At 41.9% G+C, this 22,756-nt stretch overlaps 1 protein-coding gene across 2 annotated transcripts in view; it reads right to left on the minus strand.

The window, feature by feature from the left end:
• SPART (spartin) overlaps positions 1–22,756 on the minus strand; it is a 51,468-nt gene that overhangs the window by 11,178 nt on the left and 17,534 nt on the right. For both annotated transcript variants that reach the window (XM_049853064.1, XM_049853063.1), the window contains exons 2-6: positions 13,932–14,734; positions 10,784–10,981; positions 8,994–9,161; positions 7,291–7,414; positions 731–925 (exon numbers count right to left, since the gene is read on the minus strand). In XM_049853064.1, coding sequence (XP_049709021.1) covers positions 731–925; positions 7,291–7,414; positions 8,994–9,161; positions 10,784–10,981; positions 13,932–14,732 — 1,486 coding nt within the window. In that variant the 5' untranslated portion in view covers positions 14,733–14,734. The remainder of the gene's footprint in view (positions 1–730; positions 926–7,290; positions 7,415–8,993; positions 9,162–10,783; positions 10,982–13,931; positions 14,735–22,756) is intronic.

The following is a 22,756-nucleotide window of genomic DNA, read 5'->3' on the forward strand; positions in this document are numbered from 1 at the left end:
GTTGTCCTCCATTTTGTGATTGTAAGTTTATGTTAAAGAGGATTAGGATGGGATTGTAACACCCTTAGCAGGTTATATCTCTGATCCAATGTAAAGTGAGTTTCCCTGGGGTGTGGCCTGCACCACCTTTTATCTCTCAAGAGATAAAAAGGAAAGGGAAGCTAGCAGAGAGGGGGGGCCTCACACCACCAACAGAGAAGAACTGGGAGCAGAGTGCATCCTTTAGACCCGGGGTTCCTGCATGCAGAAGCTCCTAGTCCAGGGAAAGATTGACAAGAAAGACTTTCCTCCAGAGCCGACAGAGAAAAAGCCTTCCCCTGGAGCTGACACCCTGAATTTGGACTTCTACTTTACTAGACTGTGGGCAAATAAATTTCTCATTGTTGAAGCTATCCACTCGTGGTATTTCTGTTACAGCAGCACTAGATGACTAAAACACTCTCCAACACATCAAAACAATCCCTGAATCCATGCTTCTCAAACCTTAATGGCAAATAAGAATCACCAACGGTCTTATAAAAAATGCAGAGTAAGTCAGTAGGGGTGCCTAGTATCTAAAACTCTGCATTGCTCAGGAGCCCCGAGACAGTGTGGACACGGATGGTGCTCATCTGTAGGCCCCGGGGAGAGAAGTAAAGCAAACCATCTGAAGGACACAGAGATTAGACCTGGAATGAAGAGGTCATCTTTAATTCAACGGAAAGGAAGTCCAGCCCTCTAAGTCACGTACCCAGGAACTGACTGACTTTCACCGCGCCTCCTGTTGCCTGCTTTGCTATGTGAAGTCCCTTGGTCACAGCTGGACTGACTTCCACTGGTTTTTCTTCTGGTTGAATCCGTTCTCGAAGTTTAGAAGCACCCTTCTGGATTGCTTTGCCAGTAAATTCAGCTCCTTTGACTAAACCCCAACTCACCCAGGAAGCACCTTTTAAAAGGAAAATGTTAAATTGCACAAAATTAGGGCTAATTATACCTTTAACCTCTTTAATAAATAACACTGAAAGGAAAAACACACAAACGAGGAGTTTAACATTCAGACCCCAAATAAGCCATAAAATTTCAAGGCAAGTTTGTACCTACTGTTAGGAGCCTGGCATATACACTTTGCCTAACTAAATTCACGTTTCAGTACTTAGATCATACATCACTCAGTTACAGAGTTCAACGTCACTCTATGCTGTGCAAACCAAAAAACAAAACCTGTTGTGCCGAGCTGACCCCGACTCATAGCAACCCTGTAGCATGGAGTAACACCGACCCACAGGGCTTCCGAGGAGAGGCTGGTGGATTCCAACTGCCAGGCTGTTGGCTAGGAGCCGAGCTTCCAACCACTGCACCACCACGGAGGCATGTGTTCTCCACCTCTGGCGAGAGCTGACGATTCTAAGTATTTTCTTTTGGGCTATGCCCTGAAACAATGAACTTTTAAAACTGGGCATATAAAATTCTCAGGTATGGTTTCTCGAGGTTGAGGCATGGTTTTTACATGATTACTCTAGCCCATGAACGAACATACAATGATCATGTGAAAATCATGACTATTTACTTTAAAATGTTAACCACAAAAAGTGGCAAGTAGTAACTGATTAGAAAAATTTGTGTGTCTCTTCCTGCTGCACCTACAGCTCCAGCTCACCCCACTGTTGTACAGAGAGTCATCTCTGGGAGGACCAGGTCTCAGGCCCAGGCAAGCAGGCTCCAGCCAGGAGCTTCCACCAACAATAAAGAGGTTGAGGATATCCATCTCAAAAAAAAAAAAAAAAGTCTCTAAGCAGGCAGTGTTGGTGATTCAGTAGCAAAATTTTCGCCTTCCGTGCTGGAGACCCGGGTTCAATTCCTGGCCAGTGCACCTCACATGATAGAGCAGACCTGCCCCACTGGGTTTTCTAGGCTGTCATCTTTACAGGAGCAGATCACCCCAGGACACAGAGTAGAGCTGCCCCACTGGGTTTTCTAGGCCGTCATCTTTACAGGAGCAGATTACCCCAGGACACAGAGTAGACCTGCCCCACTGGGTTTTCTAGGCCGTCATCTTTACAGGAGCAGATTACCCCAGGACACAGAGTAGACCTGCCCCACTGGGTTTTCTAGGCCGTCATCTTTACAGGAGCAGATCACCCCAGGACACAGAGTAGAGCTGCCCCACAGGGTTTTCTAGGCTTTCATCTTTAGAGGAGCAGATCACCCCAGGACACAGAGTAGAGCTGCCCCACTGGGTTTTCTAGGCCGTCATCTTTACAGGAGCAGATCACCCAGGACGACACAGAGTAGAGCTGCCCCACAGGGTTTTCTAGGCTGTCATCTTTACAAGAGCAGATCACCCCAGGACACAGAGTAGAGCTGCCCCACCGGGTTTTCTAGGCTGTCATCTTTACAGGAGCAGATCACCCCAGGACACAGAGTAGAGCTGCCCCACCGGGTTTTCTACGCCGTCATCTTTACAGGAGCAGATCACCCCAGGACACAGAGTAGAACTGCCCCACCGGGTTTTCTAGGCCATCATCTTTACAGGAGCAGATCACCAGATCTCTCTCCTGCAGAGTTGCTGGGTGGTTCCAACTACCACCCTTTCATTTAGCAGCCAAACACTTAACCATTGCGCCACCAGGGATCCGCTAAATGTGTTGCTGTGGAGTCAATTCCAACTCGTAGCAATCCTAAAGGACAGAGTAGAACTGCCCCATGGGGTTTCCGAGGCTGTAATCTTTACAGATGGAGCCCTCATGGTCTAGTGGTTAAACACTCAGCAGCTAACCAAAAGGCTGACAGTTCGAATCCACTAGCCGCTCCAGAGGAGAACGATGTGGCAGTCTGCTTCTGTAAAGATTACAGCCTTGGGAACCCTATAGGGCAATCCACTCTGTCCTGTACGGTCACTATGAGTCAGGATTGACTAGATGGTTACTATTATTTTTATTTTTTTGGTTAGCTTTATGGAAGCAGACTGCCACATCTTACTCCCACAGAAGGCTAGTGAGTTCAAACTGCTGACCTTTCAGTTAGCTGCAGAGCGCTTAACCACTGCATCACCAGGGCTCCTCTGTTGTTAGGTGCCGTCAAGTCAGCGTACTTCTTCCAAGACAGATTTCTTCATTCTTCTGGCAATCCATGGTACATACAGTATTTTTCTGCCAACACCATAATTCAAAGGCATCAATTTTTCGGTCTTATTAACTGTCCAGGTTTTGCATGCATATGAGGCGGTCGAAAATACCATGGCTTGAGTCAGGTGCACCTTAGTCTGCAAAGTGACATCTTCATTGGTTTACACTTTGAAGAGGAGCGGAGAGGACCAGGGTTTCTCTACCTTCTCCTAAACTAGCTTACTAAACCCTACTTAATCTACAGTGTACGGCAGCTGCCTTCTCAAAGCCTAAGTCTATACCTCTTAAGCCAGTACTCAACGCAGGTACATTTTAGGCATAGTGACATCACTTCTTTCACCTGTAGAACAGATTAGTAAAAACCTAAGGCGGCAGCTCTGACTGATCTTACCCTTTGAGAGTGGACAGGAACCAGTCATGCGCTAAGGTGAACCAGCTCAAAGTACATCTCTGGTTACTCGTGTTTGTACAGAACCTGCTAGAATCAGCAGAACTAGTCTCTTGACACACAGATAACTTTCCACGGGATAAATCCTGGGTATATTCTAGCCCTTCCTATTTCACTTGTACCTTAATAACTTGGTGAGCTAATTGTCTTTCATTCTACCTATTAAAAAGCACAGAAAGAGATGTGTACTCTCATAGGCAGTTCAATGGTTTTACAGACCGTGAGCAACATTACTGGAGCTCTAGCCCTGAAGGTACAGGAAAACAGGAAGAGTTACAGGCATGGAATACCGAGGTCTGAAGTAGCAGAAAGGCCTCTCAGTGTCAGCAGAACGTACTTCTGCTCACTTTCATAGGGTTCGCTGCTAAGTCCTTTGAAATTTCTAAGACCTCTCCGCAGGATTAGGTGGCCTGAAGGACGTTCTATCTCTTCCAGTAGGGGCCCTTGTGGTGCAGTGGTTAAGCACTCAGCTGCTAACCAAAAGTTTGGTGGTTGGAACTGACGAAGCAACTTCACCAAAGAAAGACCTGGCAATCTGCTGCTGTAAAGATGACAGCGTAGAAAACTCCCCAGGGCAGTTCTGACACAGCAGGTTCCTATGAGTCAGAATTGACTCGACCGGACCTAACAACAACCTCCTCCAGCAGAACCGCTGTGTGGAATCTGGGTGGTAGCTAGGAGGCCTAAGACTTTGTGGCAGGTGGCATTTCCAAAAATGGCCAAAAACAGTATCTCCTGTTCCATGTTCTTCTTTTAGCGTGGCAGTGACATTCCCCCTTCCCACTTAGAGGTGGGGGCTATGTCGTGTCCTGTAGAATCTGGGCTGCCTTGTTACTTGCTTGTAACCAAGTGGCGCTGTATCAGAAATGGTAATGCTGCTAGCTTCTGCCTGTCTGCTGTACCATTCATGCCCGGGGATCTCAGACTACCTGAATGCAGTCATGCTGTGCTGAAGTCAAGCCGCATGGAGAGGCCACGTGTAGCAGGTTAATTTGGCAGTCCTAGACTTTGAGGACAGTGCAGGACTGAGCAGTGTTTCCTTCTGTTATACACAGGGTCACTGTGAGTCGGAACTGACTCGACAGCTCCTAACAACAACAGCAACAACAGACTTTGACATCTAAGATGCCATACCTGTACGGGAAGGAATCTTCAGGTGACTCCAGCCCCCAGCTGGTGGAGCCACCAGGCCAGTCTTTGCAGTGTCTGCTGAGGTCCAGACATAATGAAGCAGAGACAAGCCATCCCTGTAGTGGCCCTTCCAAGCACCTGACCCAGAATTCTTAAGCAAAAACAAGTGGCTGTTTTACGTGGTTAAGTTTGAGGTGGTTTATCATACAGCAAGAGTAAACATAACTAACTTATTACCAGCCTAAACTCAAAAAACTTGGGAAAATGCCCTGTGAATTTAGTTATCTACACGTGTGTGTGGATGATGGGCAAGCTTTCCGAATGTTGACCTCCTAATAGTAAGGATCACTATCAGCTGGAATCGACTTGATGGCAACGGGTTTGGGCTTTTTTTTTTTGGTTTAATAATAAGGAGCCCTGGTGACTCAAGGTTAAGTGCTTGGCTGCTAACTGAAAGGCTGGTGCTTGAACTCACTAGCCACTCCACAGTAGAAAGACCCGGCAACCTGCTCCTACAAAGATTACAGCCAAGAAAATCCTATAGGGCAGTTCTACTCTGTCACACAGGGTCACTATGAGTCGGAATTGACTCAACGTTACACAAAAACAATAGCTTACCCACCCACTGCCATCAAGTCAGTTCTGACTCACAGCGACCTACCTACAGGACAGAGTTGAACTGCCCCATAGGGTTTCCAAGGAGCAGCTGGTAGATTTGAACTGCTGATCTTTTGGTTAGCAGCCGAGCTCTTAACCACTGTGCCACCAGGGCTCCAAAATAATAGCTTAACAGCCTGTAAAGTTAGGGAGCAGGGTAGTGAACGCTGTTAAGAGTGAAGAGATTTCTTTGCAACTTCTCTGAAAATCTCCTTTAAGGGTCAATTTTAACAATTGAAATTACATTTGAAAATTTGGATTTACAGTTTTCTCTTATCTCCAGCACAGTTCGATGGCATAGGGAAAAAAATGCTTTGATTAGCTCCTATCTATTTTTTCCACTTATTTTAGCTTGCTGGTTTTTTATGTTGAAGAGTCCCTCTGCTTTAGACACTTCCACTATTTTAGTGAGTTTCTAGTATGCAGATGGCAACCTGTATCGACAGCCTTTTAAATGATAGGTCAGGACCCACTTACTGGGTTAGGAATTCGACTCACTGAGTGGTGATTGATAAATTTTTTTTTAAACTAAACCGAAAAACCAAACCCATTGCTGTTGAGTCAATTCTGACTCAGCAACCCTACAGGGCAGAGCAGAACTGCCCCACAGAGTTTCCAAGCAGCCCCTGGTGGATTCGAACTGCTAACATTTTGGTTAGCAGCTATAGCACTTAACCACTAGACCACCTGGTTTTCCTTTTTTAAACTAGAAGGTATAAATCTGAGAGCTACCTCACTTGAAAAGCAAAGTGAAATGTTACCCAATTAAAACAGAAAGACATATGTCGGTAATGAGCATTCTGGTTTTAGAATTAATCTGAAGCCCTATTTAACAGGAATTAAATAGCTGAGTTTATCTGTCAAAATGCTTGGACATAATCTTCAGAATTTCTTCTCATAATCACACTACTGTGTGTGGTCAGAGTACTTCTTTGCTTCTACAGACAGACGGTTAGCTTTTCTTTATTCTGAGGCGGTGGTGCTGGGGGGCTGGGAGGTTTAAGGGGAGATACCAAAAGAGAAAGGAAAGTAACATACGTTCTGAGCGTTTGAGGATTCCTGAAGCTTATCATTACAATTTTCCAAGAGTAAAACAAAGAATAGGCCTATACCTATATGACAATATGTGATATTCTGAGACCAGTTGCTTGTATCTTTAAGTATTTCTAAACTGCTTATTTAGAACCAAAACACAAAATATTACCTTTCTAAGTTTCTAAAGTGTTAAATAGCAAAGATGTCACTTTAAGGACTAAGGTGCGCCTGACCCAAGCCATGGTGTTTTCAATCACCTCATGTGCGTGTGAAGGCTGGACAATGAATAAGGAAGACCAAAGAATAATTGAACGCTTTGAAATATGGTACTGGCGAAGAATACTGAATATACCATGGACTGCCAAAAGAACGAACAAATCTGTCTTGGAAGAATTACATCCAAATGCTCCTCAGAAGCGAGCATGGCAAGACTTTGTCTCACATACTTTGGACACATTATCAGGAGACACCAGCCCATGGAGAAGGACCTCACGCTTGGTAAAGCAGAGGGTCCGCGAAAGAGGAGGGCCCTTAACGAGACTGACTGACACAGTGGCTGCAACAATAAGCTCAAGCACAGCACGACTGTGAGGGTGGCGCAGGACCGGGTGGTGTTTCTTCCTGTGGTACGTAGGGTTGCTATGAGTCAGACCGCCTGGATGGCACCTAGCAATGAGTCCATATTTTTATGCAAAAAATATGTGAGTTTTAAGTTTTTTGCTAGTCGTGCAATCCCCTCACAGATTATTTTCCTAAGCATGCTATGCACATTCTATGTGTGGTGCGCTAGTTACATGGGCGTGGTATTTGTGAAAAAATACAGTATACCTTTATAAATGACACTGCTACTGGGTCCCAATAAAGTGGTTATAAAGGTTGCACATTATAGGGCAAAAAGTTAACATTACACAACACCTGACAAAATGTTTTGAGCCATCTTCTCACTCCACTCAGGTAACTCCTTTGCTTTTTCTTCTGAGGCTGGCTCACAGGGTACAATGTGACTCAGATTCATTTCTTCACTTGAAGTATCTTTAACCTGAACAATAAAAATGTTTCAAAATGTGAAGCTGTTAAGTACTAAGGGGAGAAAATATTAAGCCAAACAAATATTAAGATCAATTAATGAAAATACCTCCAGCCAACCTAGTAACAAGTTACAGCACACTTTTAACATAAAGCGTAGTATCAGAGCTGCCATGAAGCTGAAAACTGTTCTGGTCTTATATAATCCCCCACGGTTAAGTAAGATTTAAATGTCAACATACCTCCAATACAGAATTTATGATATCACACTTAAATTGACTTTTTTCCATTGACTAGACTATGAAGTCCTTCACACAAACACCATCCCTAGATACTAGTGTGCACCTGTGCTGGGAAAGATGAAAAGATGCCTGTTAAATGGCTCAGTTGGTAATAAGGACACATCCGATGAACTGGTTTTTATAGAAATCAAGTAAGAGCCTAACCTGAAGCAAGTAAGAACACATAAACACAGAGAGACCTGCCATGCCATCTGAACACAGAGATAGTTGCACTTTGCTAACACTTACTAGAAGAGCTAGGGCCAACATTCAAAATCTCAAAGCCAAATTCATTCTAAGAATTTAGAAGCCAGCTAACTCCTAACCCTTTGTATTAAACAATCATGCGTGCTTATTCTTTTCTACCTATTATATACCCTTTTATGTCTTTGAATTTACTTTCTTGTCCATTAACTTTCTAAAATAATCTTTAAAAATAAAATACACTTTTGGAGTCATTTTGGACCTGCAATGTCCTCATAAAGCTGTTCAATGTACACCAGAGAGACTCTGCAATGTACAGTACTTAGGTGGTATTCATTACTTCTGAAGATAATCACTTACGACCAGGGATGCAAGAGTGAACAATACCTAACTGCGCGCAATTCGATGGTCACACAATGTTGTTTTCTTCTTTCATACATTTGCTTATATTGCTACTTCTGTCTAGAATCTCCTTCAGTCTACTACTCTTCTTCCTTCAAGACTCAGCATCAACAGTCTGTGGGAGTCTCCGTACGGCTTCTTATACCACCCACACCCCACATTTACCTGTGAGCCTTGGCTAAACTGTCTATCCAATGACCACATTAAGTAGAGAACATCTTTTTGCTAATCTGTCCTCCTCACTACACTGTAAATTTCTTAAGATGAGGGATTTAAACTTTTCCCTATATACACTCACAACCTAAGAAATGAGGAGAGAAACTACTAAACACATTTTAAAAATACCAAATCTCTATCCACGAAGAAAACAAGAAACTGAATAAAAATGGCAGCGTATAAGAGAAATACGAGGTAAGTCATACCTAGTTCCAAGCTCCTGCTGTATTATAAGAGGGTGGAGAACACAAAACAAATGAACAAAAAAGTATATGTTTCATTAATGTAAATATAAAGATCTCTCAAACAGTTGAAAAAAAAAAATCTTTCCCTCAAAACATAGAATAGCTCGTAAACTACTAAAACAGATTGTAATTTTTTTTTTTCCAGTGGTCACTGTGATTCTGTGCAAGCTGCCTTAAGCGTGTACGTTAATGACAGGTTCCATCAGAATAGAACACAGTCCATCCTTTCTGCTCCTACACTTGCCTTTTTCCCACGCTTTCCTTTATGACGCACATCCTTAGGGCCCGGTTCTGACGGAGAACCCAGTGATCTCACATCAGTGGCGGAAGCTTTCCCCAACTGGTCAGAGGAGTGTCTCGTTCTTCCAGGGATTTGGAACTCAGTCTCTCCTTCCGCCCAGTTCCAGTTGGCCTAGGAGGTAAAGGACGAAGCTTAGCTCAAATCAGCCATGTCTTGGATGACCATCCTCTAAGCAATGGGACACCACATCATGTCGATGACACAGTCGTTCAAATCTAGTGTTCTGCCGTCTACGGACACAGATGCTTTCCTTTCCTTTTCCCTCTACTTCTGGCTTACCTCACGTCCAAACCTCAAACTTTTCAGTTCTCTGGTTCATGCCATAGGGCCTAAATCAAATTTCAAAAGACAAAAGATGCTTATAGTAGAGCTGTTGGTGTTAGCTATTGTTAAGTAAGATGAAGCTATATTTGAATTTAACTAAGTAATGAATACTAAGTAAGAAATATATACAAGACTAAAGTGAGCTTAAAAGCAATTAAAACTCACAACCAGTTTAACTGCTCTGCATTGTCTGAAGGCTGGTTTGCTTTCTGTTTGTGTTTTGTACTGCTGCACAGATTTGGCAGATGAATGGTTAAGAGTGAGGACAACTGAAAACCATAGCTGGCTGGAGTTCTGCCACACAGAGCACCCCAAAAGTGACATGCAACCAAAGAATGAAACTGAAAACCATAGCTGGCTGGAGTTCTGCCACACAGAGTACACCAAAAGTGACACGCAACCGAAAAATGAAACTGAAAACCATAGCTGGCTGGAGTTCTGCCACACACAGTACACCACAAGTGACATGCAACCGAAAAATGAAACTGAGCAGACAAAAACAAACATGTAACCTAACAGTCTTTTTAATTTCTGTCCTAAAGTACAGCAATATAGGTCCAACAAATGTAGAGGTGAAGGGACAGATAACTCTACGTAAGTCTGTGAGTACCAAGAGTATCGCTTCATTCAGATGGTAATCAGTAAAGCTAGGACTTGAACCGGAGGCTCCATGGAGGAAAGATGTGGTCGTCTGCTTCTGTAAAGATTACAGCCTTGGAAGCCCTATGGGGCTGTTATGAGTCGTAAGTGGGTTTGGTTTATAACCCACATTGGGCAGAGGAAATAGGCTAACTAAGGAGAGAAAGTTCACAGGCTGATAGTATTTTAAACCATTATTTATTCTCTATTTGGCTTTCATTGACCATGAGAACAAAACATCTGTCAAGCTCCTAAAATGCCTAACATAATTCATGCGCTCATCTAAAATTATCTTCATTTTCATCATCTAGTCCCATTAGCTCGCTTTCCTAAACAAGGAGTAATTGTAGTGCTAACAAGAACAGCTACCATTCACAGAGCAACACCGTGTGTGCTCTGATATAAGAGTTTTACAGGTATTAATTCTTCCAATCTGCACAACATCCCAATGAGACAGATGTTATTATTATCCCCATAATTATAATGAGGAAATTAAAGTATGCAAGTATCGGTAACTTGACCAAGTAAAACTGTTCATAAGAGGAAGACTTGGAATTCAAACCCAGGCAATCTGACTCCAGCGCCTACAATCTTAACCACCCTTTGCAGTCAATTCCCCGCTTTTTTTTACACATGTAAACACACGAGCTAATTGTAGACTCTTAAGTCTCCTACTCTGATTACATTAACAGTTTATTACAATTTCTTTAGAAAGAAGGAGTGCTTATGTTAAAGTAGATTCTCATCTTAAAAACGATCATACAAGTCACCTGGAGCCGTAGGTCAGACATCTGTCTTAGCAGATCCTCAAAGAGCTCTCTGTCATCTTCAGGCAACTCGGAGGACAGGACAACGCCCACGAAGCATCCCGATGCCTGCAGCATCGTGTCAGGAAACATGTAGGCTCCTACAGTGCATTTCAGGACTGGGGAACGATCAGGAACTAGAGGGTACAACCAGTCACAAACCTGATGGTATTAGTTAAAAAAAAAAAAATCAATTCATTGACTAGATTTTCACCCAGGTTTTAAAATTGTTAATACCACAAAATAAACCTTTTGAAAACAGAGGTTATGAATTTGACAAAAACATTATAAAAGTTATAACTTCAATGACTAAAGGTTTCTTTTACTCTTCCCTGACTTCCAAAACACTAACCACATCCTGATCACCTTAACTGAACTGATTACCAAATTTTCTCCAACAAAACCTTGTAGAACTTTCTTAGGGTAGATGAGCTCCTCCACCACAGGTAGCTTACTCTAAGTGTTCCTTTCACGGGGTGATCTCACGGCTGAGTTCTGTCTGAACTGACTACAGACTGTTGTGGTGGTGTTAGGTACTGTCGAGTCGGTTCCGACTCATAGTGACCCTACGCACAACAGAATAAAATACTGCCGGGTTCTGCACCACCCTCACAATTACTGTTATGCTTGAGCCCACCGTTGCAGCCACTGTGTCAATCCATCTCGTTGTGGGTCTTCCTCTTTTTCGCTGACCCTCTACTTTACCAAGCATGATGTCCCTCTCCAGGGATTGGTCCTACTGATAACGTGCCCAAAGTATGTGAGACCAAGTCTCACCATCCTCCCTTCTAAGGTGCATTTTGGCTGTACTTCTTCCAGAACAGATTTGTTCGTTCTTCTGGCAGTCCATGGTATATTCAATATTCTTTATCAATAACATCATTCAAAGGCATCAATTCTTCTTCAGTCTTCCTTATTCATTGTCACCTCATACGCATTTCATGTTTTGAAATGCGTATGAGGTGACTGAAAATACTATGGTTTGGGTCAGGTGTATCTTAGTCTTCAAGGTGACATCTTTGCTTTTTAATACTTTCAAGAGGTCTTTTGCAGATTTTCCCAAGGCAAAATTACTACAGATAGAACAGGTTAAAAAGTGACATTAAAACCAAAACCAAGAGAAAACTTGGTTTTTGAAGTCTTATAATTCCAAGCCTGCCAACTTAAAACCAAATTATCTTACTCTAATTTTCAAAATATACTACCAGTAATGTTGGCAGCATAGAAAATGATTTCTAACTTACAATACTTGATGTGTTTGTTTTTCAGGACAAAAACATGCAGAAAGCACGTATGGTAACACACCTTCCTAGAACACTCTGCTACAAATACCTGAATAGGTTAGAGGAAGAGCCTCTTGAACAAAAAGATTTAAATTTTGGGTGAGATTTTGCTTTTCATTTAATCCAAAAATAGAGAAATGAGGAAGATTACAAACTACTGAAACCCAGGACTGATTTCTAGCGGTCATTTTAACAGTGGAGCTCACTCAATCACGTACAATGATCCTGACACCCACACTTGCCTCATTTTACGTAAACGCTTCCCTCATTTTAGGTGCGGAGACCTCGAGAACTTAAATCCCACGGTTACCATGCAACACTACTACCAGATCAGCATAAGTAAGCCTACCCTTTTTAACCTCAAGGTTTCTTTCCTAAAAGAACCTACAGGATTTATAATATTCTTCCTCCCCAGTAAGGACATCTTCCTGTCAACAATGTCCCACGGTACCTCCCGCACACACCCACAGCAAGCCTCCCACTGTCTTTGAACAACTTTCAAGTTGACGCCATGTAAAGGTTATTACGGATTGAGAGGAGGACACACGGTACAGGGAATGAACATAGACAAACAGTGCTGTAACTGAACATCCTACATCATTTGGACCCTGAAGTGCTGAAACGGTGGCCTCTCTTCAATGCAAACCGCTTTGGATACCCAATGCATTCTGAGTCTTCATTTCTAGACCCCGTCTTCCTGCATCTTGGACCATCACCTTCGGAATACTTCACTAACTCCACGGCAAACGCCCTCACACAAAGCTTTACTTAGAACCATTCTCTGCTCCTGGGCCAACTGCATCCTGCTACATTCACCTGCTGTTACTGTTAGAATTCCATCTTAAATCATGAGCCCAGTCTCTACGTCCAGACCAAGGTTTCTCAGCCTAATTGTGACTGACGTTTTGGGCTGGATTACTGTTCTGTTGATGGAGGAGGTCCTGTTCCTGGGTAGGATGTTTAGCAGCATGCCTGGCCTCCACCTGCTAGATGTCAGTACCACTCCCCCAGGTATGACAACCAAAAACGTCTCCACGCATGGCCAGATGTCCCCGGGCAGGGCAAAACCACCCTGGGTTGAAAATGACTGTCTGAGATACTAAGCTGGGTCTAGCCCAGTTCAGGTCCTCAGCAGGAGCTTGATGATGTTTGTGGGTATTTACAGTTATACATCCACATGAGTTATATAAATCTCTTTTGAAATTAAAGTTACAGTAAAACTTGTGAAAGACGAAACCTGTGTAAGGTAGAAACCTGTTAGAGAAGAAAAACTAAAATATTTTTCACCAACAGAGAACAATAGAGAAGTGGTGAATGCACACCGTCAATGATGGAAGACTTGCAAGACCCAGAAAAATAAGGCAGTCCCATCACGTCCCGGATCTCACGGGTTTCACTGTATCATGGTTCCTTCTTCAGTCAAAGAACTAAAAATTTAAGGGTGGATACTCAAAGCCCTCTCAAGGTCCTGTCATCACATATATAACACCAAAACAAGACTTCACGTTTTAAAAAGCTAAAGACTATCCAGCATAAACAGAGGTGTTCAGGGCTCCTAAATTTCATATAATACACAGTGAAATCTATGAGAGTCAGAACCTTGTTTTTCCGAGTCTCAGAAGTTTTCTGCCTTGACAGGGTGCAATCTTGCCACTTTTCTATTGCTCATTTTAGTAGAATATATTCGAGTTTTCCTTCTCTGACAGGTTTCAGCCTTACACAGGTTTCGGCTTTTGCAGGTTTCACTGTATTTAATAAGGAATTAGAACTTATAATCACCTCTCTGGACTATTAACCTGGACACATTTTTAAACTTCTCTTTGGCTTACCTGAAGAAATCCAGGAGGGCGGTTTAGAACTGTATCAAGTGAGTTATCCAAGAACCTCACAATCCGAAGGTATCCAGGGTAAGAAGGTGCGCTAACCTCCCCTGCGGGGTTTACAAAAAAAATCTGTACTCCGTTTGGTATCAAGATCAACTCATCTGCGTCTAGCCCTAAGGTTTCAAGAGGAGGTGGCTGAGAATGATTCCTGTAAAAGTTTTCTCCAACTGATGAATACTCCCCAGAATCTGTGCCGTAGGAGACGGTGTAGTGGCCCTCTGCAGCCTGAGGTGTGTAAGCGGGAGGTGCCTCTGCTGGACGACTCTGAGGTGGGGAGGGCAGAGGACCTAGCACGGCAGCCGACGCTGCACTTGTGGTTGGAGTGTCTCCATTCGCCTCAGTGTGCTGAGAAGGTGAACTGAAGGACTGTGGCTTTTCTGGCATTTCCTTCGGGGGGAATTCGGGGTATAACTTGGGCACCTCCTGAAGGTCATTCTGCAGAGAAGTAGCCAGACCTTTCTCTAGGATTTCCAGCCTGGTGCGCACATTCTGTAGTGTTTCTTTCATCTTCTTTTGCATCTGCCTAGCTGATTCCCACTCAGGTCCTGTGTGCTCAGGCTGTGTCGATGCCAGGCTGATTCCCCTGAGCAGGTGTCCCATCCCTTGCCTATAGTAGTTCTTTGCCTCTTCCTTTTGGCCTAATTCATCTGTATTCAGGCCTTTATTAACAAACAGAAAGGCCTTTTGGTATGCTTCTCTAATGATCTTAATTTCAGCAGCTTCTCCACTTGGTGGCTCTTGCTCCATTTCTGCAAAACAGTAAACGTTACCTTCAATTATCTTATTTGGCTATTTATTTACTTATTTATTATCAATATCTCCCACCAGAATACATTTCAGGAGGACAGAGACCTTGCTTTGTCTCTATCTTGTTCACTACTGTGTTCCCCTACTACTGAGGCTGCCGTGGAAAAAGCACTCAATGATAAATGAAACTCTTGGTCCTAAACACTTTTTTGTTAAACACACACACACAAACCCAGAAGAGAATAAGTCAGAATACATCTATTAACTTTTCTTGGCCCAGTTTCTTAAACAAGTAAAATAGCTTGCATAGTTTGCAATCCTATCAATCCTTATGGTTGTAACCCAAGAATCTCACTCTAAAACTCATTATAATGTAAACCCAGATTATATCCAGCTGATTATAAATGAGATTGAAACACACATCAAAAAAGACAGAAATAAGAAAAAAACCTGCCTGAGGCTTTAAAGTTAACTGACATCCATTTAATGGGGAAAAAAAAAAAAAAAGATCAAGCAAACATCTACCAAAAAAGAGCAGGAATGGCAATACTAATCTCAGATAAAATAGACTTTAAAACAGAATCCACCATAAAAGACAAAAAGGGCATTATATAGCGATCAAAGGGATGACCCATCATGAAAGCATAACATAGCTATATGATAAATATCACACACCCAATGACAGGGCTCCAAAATACAGAAAACAAACTCTAACAGCGCTGAAAAGAGAAATTGACAGTTCCACAATAATAGTAGAAGACATCAACACACCACCCTTGGCAAAAGATGGAACATCTAGAAACAAACTCAACAAAGATACAGAAGATCTAAAGGCCACAATCAACCAACTTGAACTCACAGACGTATACTGAACACTCCACCCAACAGCTGCAAAGTACACATTCTTTTCCAACGCCCATGGAACGTTCTCCAGAATAAACCACATCTTAGGCCACAAAGCAACCCTCAATGAAATCCAAAACACTGAGATAATACAAAGTATTTCTCTGATCACAGCACCATCAAAGTAGAAATTAACAAGAAAAGCAAGGGAAAAAAAATCAATTACATGGAAACTGAGTAACACCCTGCTTAAAAACCACTGGGTAATAAAAGAAATCAAAGATGGAACCAAAAAATTCATAGAAGTAAATGAGAATGAAAACACATCATACCAAAATGTTTGGGACACAGCAAAGGCAGCACTCAGAGGTTAATTAATAGCAATCGATGCACACATCAAAAAAGAAGGGATAAAATCAAAACATTAGCTACAAAACTTGAACAAAGAGAAAGAGAACAGCAAAAAGAAGCCCAAAGCCACCAGAAAAAGATCATAGCAGAAATAAATGTAATACAGAATAGAACAACAGAAAGAAATCAGCAAAACCAAGAACAAGTTGGTTCTTTGAAAGGATCAACAAACCACTGGCCAAATTAACCAAAAAAAAAAAAAAAAGGAGAGGAAGCAAATAACACAAATAAGAAATGAAATGTGGGACATTACAACAGACCTAACTGTTTTATGAAAACTATACTCCAACAAATTTGAAAACCTAGAGGAAATGAACAAATTTCTAGGAACATACTACCTACCCAAACAAACACAAAATGATGCTGAAAATCTGAACAGACCCATAACAAGAGAAGAGATTGAAAAGGTAACAAAAAAAGTCCTTCCCCAAAAAAAGCCCTGGCCCAGATGGCTTCATTGGAGAATTCCATCAAACATTCAGAGAAGAGTTTACACCAGTACTACTCAAACTATTTCAGAACGCAGAAATGGAAAGGATACTTCTGAATTCATTGTATGAAGCCAGCATAACCCTGATACCAAAACCAGGCAAAAACACTACAAAGAAAATTACAGACCAATATCTCTCATGAATATAGATGCAAAAATTCTCAACAAAATTCTAGCCAATAGAATTCAGGACTATATCAACAAAATAATATACCATGACCAAGTGGGATTCATACCAGATATGAAAGGATGGTTCGACATTAGAAAATCAATCAACATAATCTATCACGCAAATAAAGAAATCACATGATCATCTCAATTGATGCAGAAAAGAGATTTGACAAAATCCAACACCCATTCCTGATAAAAACTCTCAATAAAATAGGTACAGAAAGCAAATTCCTCAACATAATAGAGGGCATCTAATACAAAACCAACAGCCAACATCATTCTTAATGGAGAGAGGCTGAAAATATTCCCCTTGAGAACAGGAACAAGGCAAGGAAGCTCTTTATCATCACTCCTATTTAATACGGTGCTATATTAATGTTTTTAGAAGTCCTAGCTAGAGCAATAAGGCAAGAAAAACAAATAAAGACCATCTACTTGGTAATGAAGTTAAACTATCCCTATTTGCAAATGATATGATAGTATACATAGGAAACCCAAAAAAGACTCCAAGAGAAAACTTCTGGAACTAGTAGATCCAGCAGAGTAGCGGGATACAAGATAAACATATAAAAATCAGTTGGATTCCTAATATACCAATAAAGAGAATGATGAAAAAGAAATCAGGAAAACAATACTACTTATAATAGCCTCTGAAAAAATAAAATTCTCGGGAATAAAACTAAGCAGGGATGTAAAATATCTATACAAAGAAAACTACAAGACACTACTGCAAGAAACCAAAAGAGTTCCACACAAATGGAAAAATACACCAGGCTCATGGACAGGTAGAGTCAACATTGTGAAAATGACAATTCCACCCAAAGCAATCTACAAATACAATGCAATCCTGATCTAAATACCAACAACATTCTTTAAAGAGATGGAAAAACTAACCATTAACTTTATATAGAAAGGGAAGAGGCCCCGGGTAAGTAAGGCACTATTGAAGAAGAACAATAAAATAGGAGGACTCGTACTACCTGACCTCAGTACCTACTATACAGCTATAGCAGTAGAAGCAGCCTGGTACTGGTACAACGACAGGCACATTGATCAGTGGAACAGAATTGAGAACTCAGATGTAAATCTATCCACCTAAGGTCACCTGATCTTCTACAAGGGCCCAAAGTCCCTTAAATGAGGAAACGAAAGTCTTTTTAACAAATGGTCCTGGCAAAGCTGGATGTCCATTTGTAAAAAAAATGAAACAGGACCCATACCCAACACCATACACAAAAACTAATTCAAAATGGATCAAACCTAAATATAAAACCAAAAACCATAAGCATCACAGAAGAAAAAATAGAATCAACGCTGGAGGCCCTAAACCACAACTAACAACACACAAACTCCAGAAGATAAGCTAGATAATTGGGATCGTCTAAAAATTACACACTTAGGCTCATCAAAAGGCTTCACCAAAAGAATAAAAAGAGAACCTAGACTCTGAAAAAATTTTTGCCTATGACAAATTCGACAAAGGTCAAGTCTCCAAAATCTACAGGAAAATCCAACACTTCTACAACAAAAAGACAAATAATCCAGTTAAAAAGTGGGCAAAGGAAATGAACAGGTAAGACAGGGGACAGAGGAGCCACCCCCCTCCCGCCCCAAATCTGCAAGCAAAGTAACAAGAAATGGGCCAGGGCGCAGAAACAAAGCCATTCCCCAGAACAATGGGGCAAAGTATCAGAAAATAGCCCGCAAGCTTCTTTAAAGTTGTCTTTCAGAAGCAGCTAGAGAAAACCAGCCCCAGGGACATGCACAAAGCATCCACCTGTGACTGCTGTGTGACCTTCCACTAGGGGCAGTGAGGGGCTGCAGCAGCAGCCAGGGAATCGAACCCAGGGTGCCAGAGACTGCGCAGGCGGGACACCCCCCAAGTCCTGCTATGAATCCAGAGGCCTCCGGGACAGAAGCCATCTTAGAAAGCTGCTGCCTGCGCACCTTAGTTAACATATCCCGCCTGTGCCTATGAATAAGCATGAATCTTTTCCCGCCCAAGAGCTTTTAAAAACCAGGGCAGGTCTTTTGTTCTGTGAGACGGGGGCAAGCGTTGCTTTAGGCCCTCCTCATCTCCACTTGCAAGCCTCTTCAATAAAGCTTTGCTCGTGTAGAAACCTCTACATGCCTTACCTGTTCATTCTTGACCAGTGAGAGGCAAGAACCTTATTCCCGTAACACAGGCACTTCACTAAAGAAGACATTCAAGTGGCTAACAGACACATGATGAAATGCTTGAGATCACCAGCCATTAGTGAAATGCAAATCAAAACCACAATGAGATACCATCTCACCCCCGGCATTACTGACACAAAAAAACAGAAAATAACAAATGCTGGGGAGGCTGTAGGGAGATCAGAACTCCTATGCACTGCTGGTGGGAATGCAAAATGGTGCAACCATTCTGGAAAACAATATGTTGCTTCCTTAGAAAGCTAGAAACAGAAATACCACATGATCCAGCAATCCTACTGCTAAGAATATATCCTAAAGAAATAAGAGCCGTCACATGAATAGACATACACACACCCATGTTCACTGCTGCATTACTCACGGTAGCAAAAAGATGGAAGCAATCTAGGTACCCATCAACAGATGAATGGATAAACAAACTACGGTAAATACACATGATGGAGTTCTATGCAACCATACAGAACAATGATGAATCTGTGAAGTGTTTCACAACATGGATGAATCTGGAGGGCATTATGCTGAGTGAAGTAACAATCACAAAAGGACAAATATTACATGAGACCACCACTATAAAAACTCATGAAAAGGTTTACACACAAAAAGAAACAATCTTTGATGGTTATGAGGGAAGAGAGAGGTGGGGACATGGAAAAACACTAAATAAATAAATAAATAAAGTTAACTGACATACATTTAAAGGGACAGGCTTGTTCTTACCCAAAGCCCTACCAATATGATTGTAACTAGGTCATTTAAAAGGTGTAGCAAAGCTTACAAGTGGCCATCCAAGACGTAACAATTGGTCTCTATTCATCCGGAGCAACAGAGGAAAAAGGAGAGTCAGGAATAGGAGGAGGATATGGAATGTGTGGCCAACCGCTCCATGAACAACTGCTTCCTTCGCCACGAGACCAGAAGAACTGGATGGTGCCCGGCTACCATTACTGAGCATTACGATCAAAGATCCCATAGAAGAATCCTGATCAAAAAGAGGAAAATGCAGAACAGGATTTCAAATTGTCACGGACTCTAGAGTTTCTGGAACCATGGAGGGTGGATGAGCCCCTAAAATTACTGCCCCGAGATAATCTTTACAACTTAAACCAAAAGTACCCTCTGAAGTTGTCTTAAAACCACGCAATAGTTTACCTAGTAAAAAAAAAAAAGGTCTGCACTGAGCATTATGCTCTCTTAAGAACTATCTACATGGGATCAAATTGAGGCAGTGAGTTTATACTAACAAGGGAGGAACAGCTCAGAAAAGGAGGGTGAGAATGGTTGCACAACTTGAAGACTGTAATCCATGTCGCTAAATCGCACATGTAGAAACTGCTGAATTGGTGTATGTTTTGCTGCGTATATTAACAACAAAATAAAATTTAGAAAAAAAGAGGCACAACCATTTTTTTAAAAAAGAGGTATGAATAGGCACTTCAGGAGAGATATTTAAATGGTCAATATACATGTAAAAAGGTATTCAATACAGTATTCAGGGAAATGCCAATGAAATCAACAACGAGGTATCACTATATACTTATTTAAAAATGGCCCAAATTTAAAAGACTGGCAAGTATGGAGCAGAAGGCAACTGGAACGGGCATACTTTGCTGGTGGGAATAAAAAACTTTACAGCCACTCTGGTAAATTGGAAAACATTCACCCACACCATGACCCTGTAATTCCACAGGGAATTAAATAACAATGGGTGCACACGTACACCAAGAACATGCACACAGATGTTTACAGCAGCTCTGTTCACAAATGGGTGCACATGTACACCAAGAACATGCACACAGATGTTCACAGCAGCTCTGTTCAAATGGGGACACATGTACACCAAGAACATGCACAGATGTTCACAGCAGCTCTGTTCACAAATGGGTGCACACGTACACCAAGAACATGCACACAGATGTTCACAGCAGCTCTGTTCACAAATGGGTGCACACGTACACCAAGAACATGCACACAGATGTTCACAGCAGCTCTGTTCACAAAAGCTAAAAAGCCCAACCACTCAAGTACCCATCAACAGAAGAATGAATATTGGTATATTTATAATGAAATAATATAATTATTCATATTATACAATTTTAAAAAGACAATTACAAAAAAGATACCAGCAACACTGATGAAATTGCACCAATTTTTTCAGCAAAAGAAGCCAGATACAAAACACTTCATATTGAGACAATATACTAAGTGAGTCTATATAAATAAAGTTGAAGACCAGGCAAAACTAGTTTACGATGGTGTTCACGTGTGCCATTGAACCCACTTAGGCTCATCGCAACCCCATGTGAGAGAGGAGAAGTGCCCCATAGGATTTTCTGGGCTGTAATCTTTTTTTTTTCCACATTAGCATCTTGTGTTAGACTCCTTTATTTATTTTTATTGTACTTTAGATGAAGGTTTACAGAACAAACTAGTTTCTCATTAAACAGTACACATATTGTTTTACCACACTGGTTAACGATCCCCAGGATATGTCAACACTCTCCCTTCTCAACCTTAGGTTCCCTGTTACCAGCCTTCCTGTCCCCTCCTGCCTTCTAGTCCTTGCCCTGGGGCTGGTGCGCTCCTTTAGTCTTTTTTTTTTTTAATTTATTGTGCTTTAGGTGAAAGTTTACCAATCAAGTCAGTCTCTCATACAAAAAGTTATACGCACCTTGCTGTATACTCCTAGCTGCTCTCCTTCCAATGAGACAGCACACTCCTCCTCTCCACTCTGTATTCCTCATGTCCATTCAACCAGCTCCTGTCCCCCTCTTCCTTCTCACCTTGCCACCAGACAGGAGTCGCCCACATAGTCTCATGTGTCTACTTGAGCCATGATGTTCTTTCTTCTCCAGCATCATCGTATATCTTATTAGCCCAGGCCAATCCTTGTCTGTACAGTTGGTTTTGGGAATGGTTCCAATCTTGGGCTATCAAAGGGTCCAGGGACCATGACCTTCAGGGTCCCTTCACTTTCAGTCAGACCATTAAGCCTGGTCTTTTTACAAGAATTTGAGATTTGCATCCCACTGTTCTGCTCTATCAGGGATTCTCCGTTGTGTTCCCTGTCAGGGCGGTGATTGGTAGTAGCCGGGCACCATCTAGTTCTTGCAGTCTCAGGCTGATGGAGTCTTTGGTTTATGTGACCCTTTCTATCTCTTGGGCTCATATTTGCCTTGTGTCTTTGGTGTTCTTCATTCTCCTTTGCTCCAGGTGGGTTGAGACCAATTTATGCATCGTAGATAGCTGCTTGCTAGCATTTAAGAGCCCAGACACCTCTCACCGAAGTGGGATGCAGAATGTTTTAATACATTTTGTCATCCTGGGCTGTAATCTTTATGGAAACAGATCACCAGGTCTTTCTCCCATGGAATGGCTGATGGGTCTGAACTGCCAACCTTTTGGTTAGCAGCAGAGCACTGACCTATTGAGTCACCAGGGCTCCTTAGCCTATGATGACAGAAGTCAAAATAGTGAGTTACAAGTGGGGGAATAAAGATTTGGACGGGACACAAGGGGACCTTGTAGGGTGTGGTAATGTTCTCTGTCTTGATCTGGGTAACGACTACATGGGTGTATGCACATATAAAAATCACTAAGCTGTAAATTTAAGAGTAGTACACTATGTGCACTTTACTCTGTTATTCCTTAATAAAACAGATAAAGAACAAAGCCATTGACCATAGGGACAAAGAGAGAGGGCGAAGGAGAGTCAACTGTGTGTGTTTAAATAATACCTTATTGTGTTTTCAGTAAAACTTTATACAGCAAATTAGGTTCCCATTAAACAGTTATATACAAATTATTCAGTGACATTGGTTACAGTTTTCACAATGTCAGTTTTCTCATTCATTCCATTCTGGATGTTTCCCTTCCAATACCCTGGTTTCCCCATTCCTTTAACTCTTTCATCTTT

Source organism: Elephas maximus, chromosome 14 (genome assembly GCF_024166365.1).
Source record: "Elephas maximus indicus isolate mEleMax1 chromosome 14, mEleMax1 primary haplotype, whole genome shotgun sequence".
NCBI classification, from domain to species: Eukaryota; Metazoa; Chordata; class Mammalia; order Proboscidea; family Elephantidae; genus Elephas; species Elephas maximus.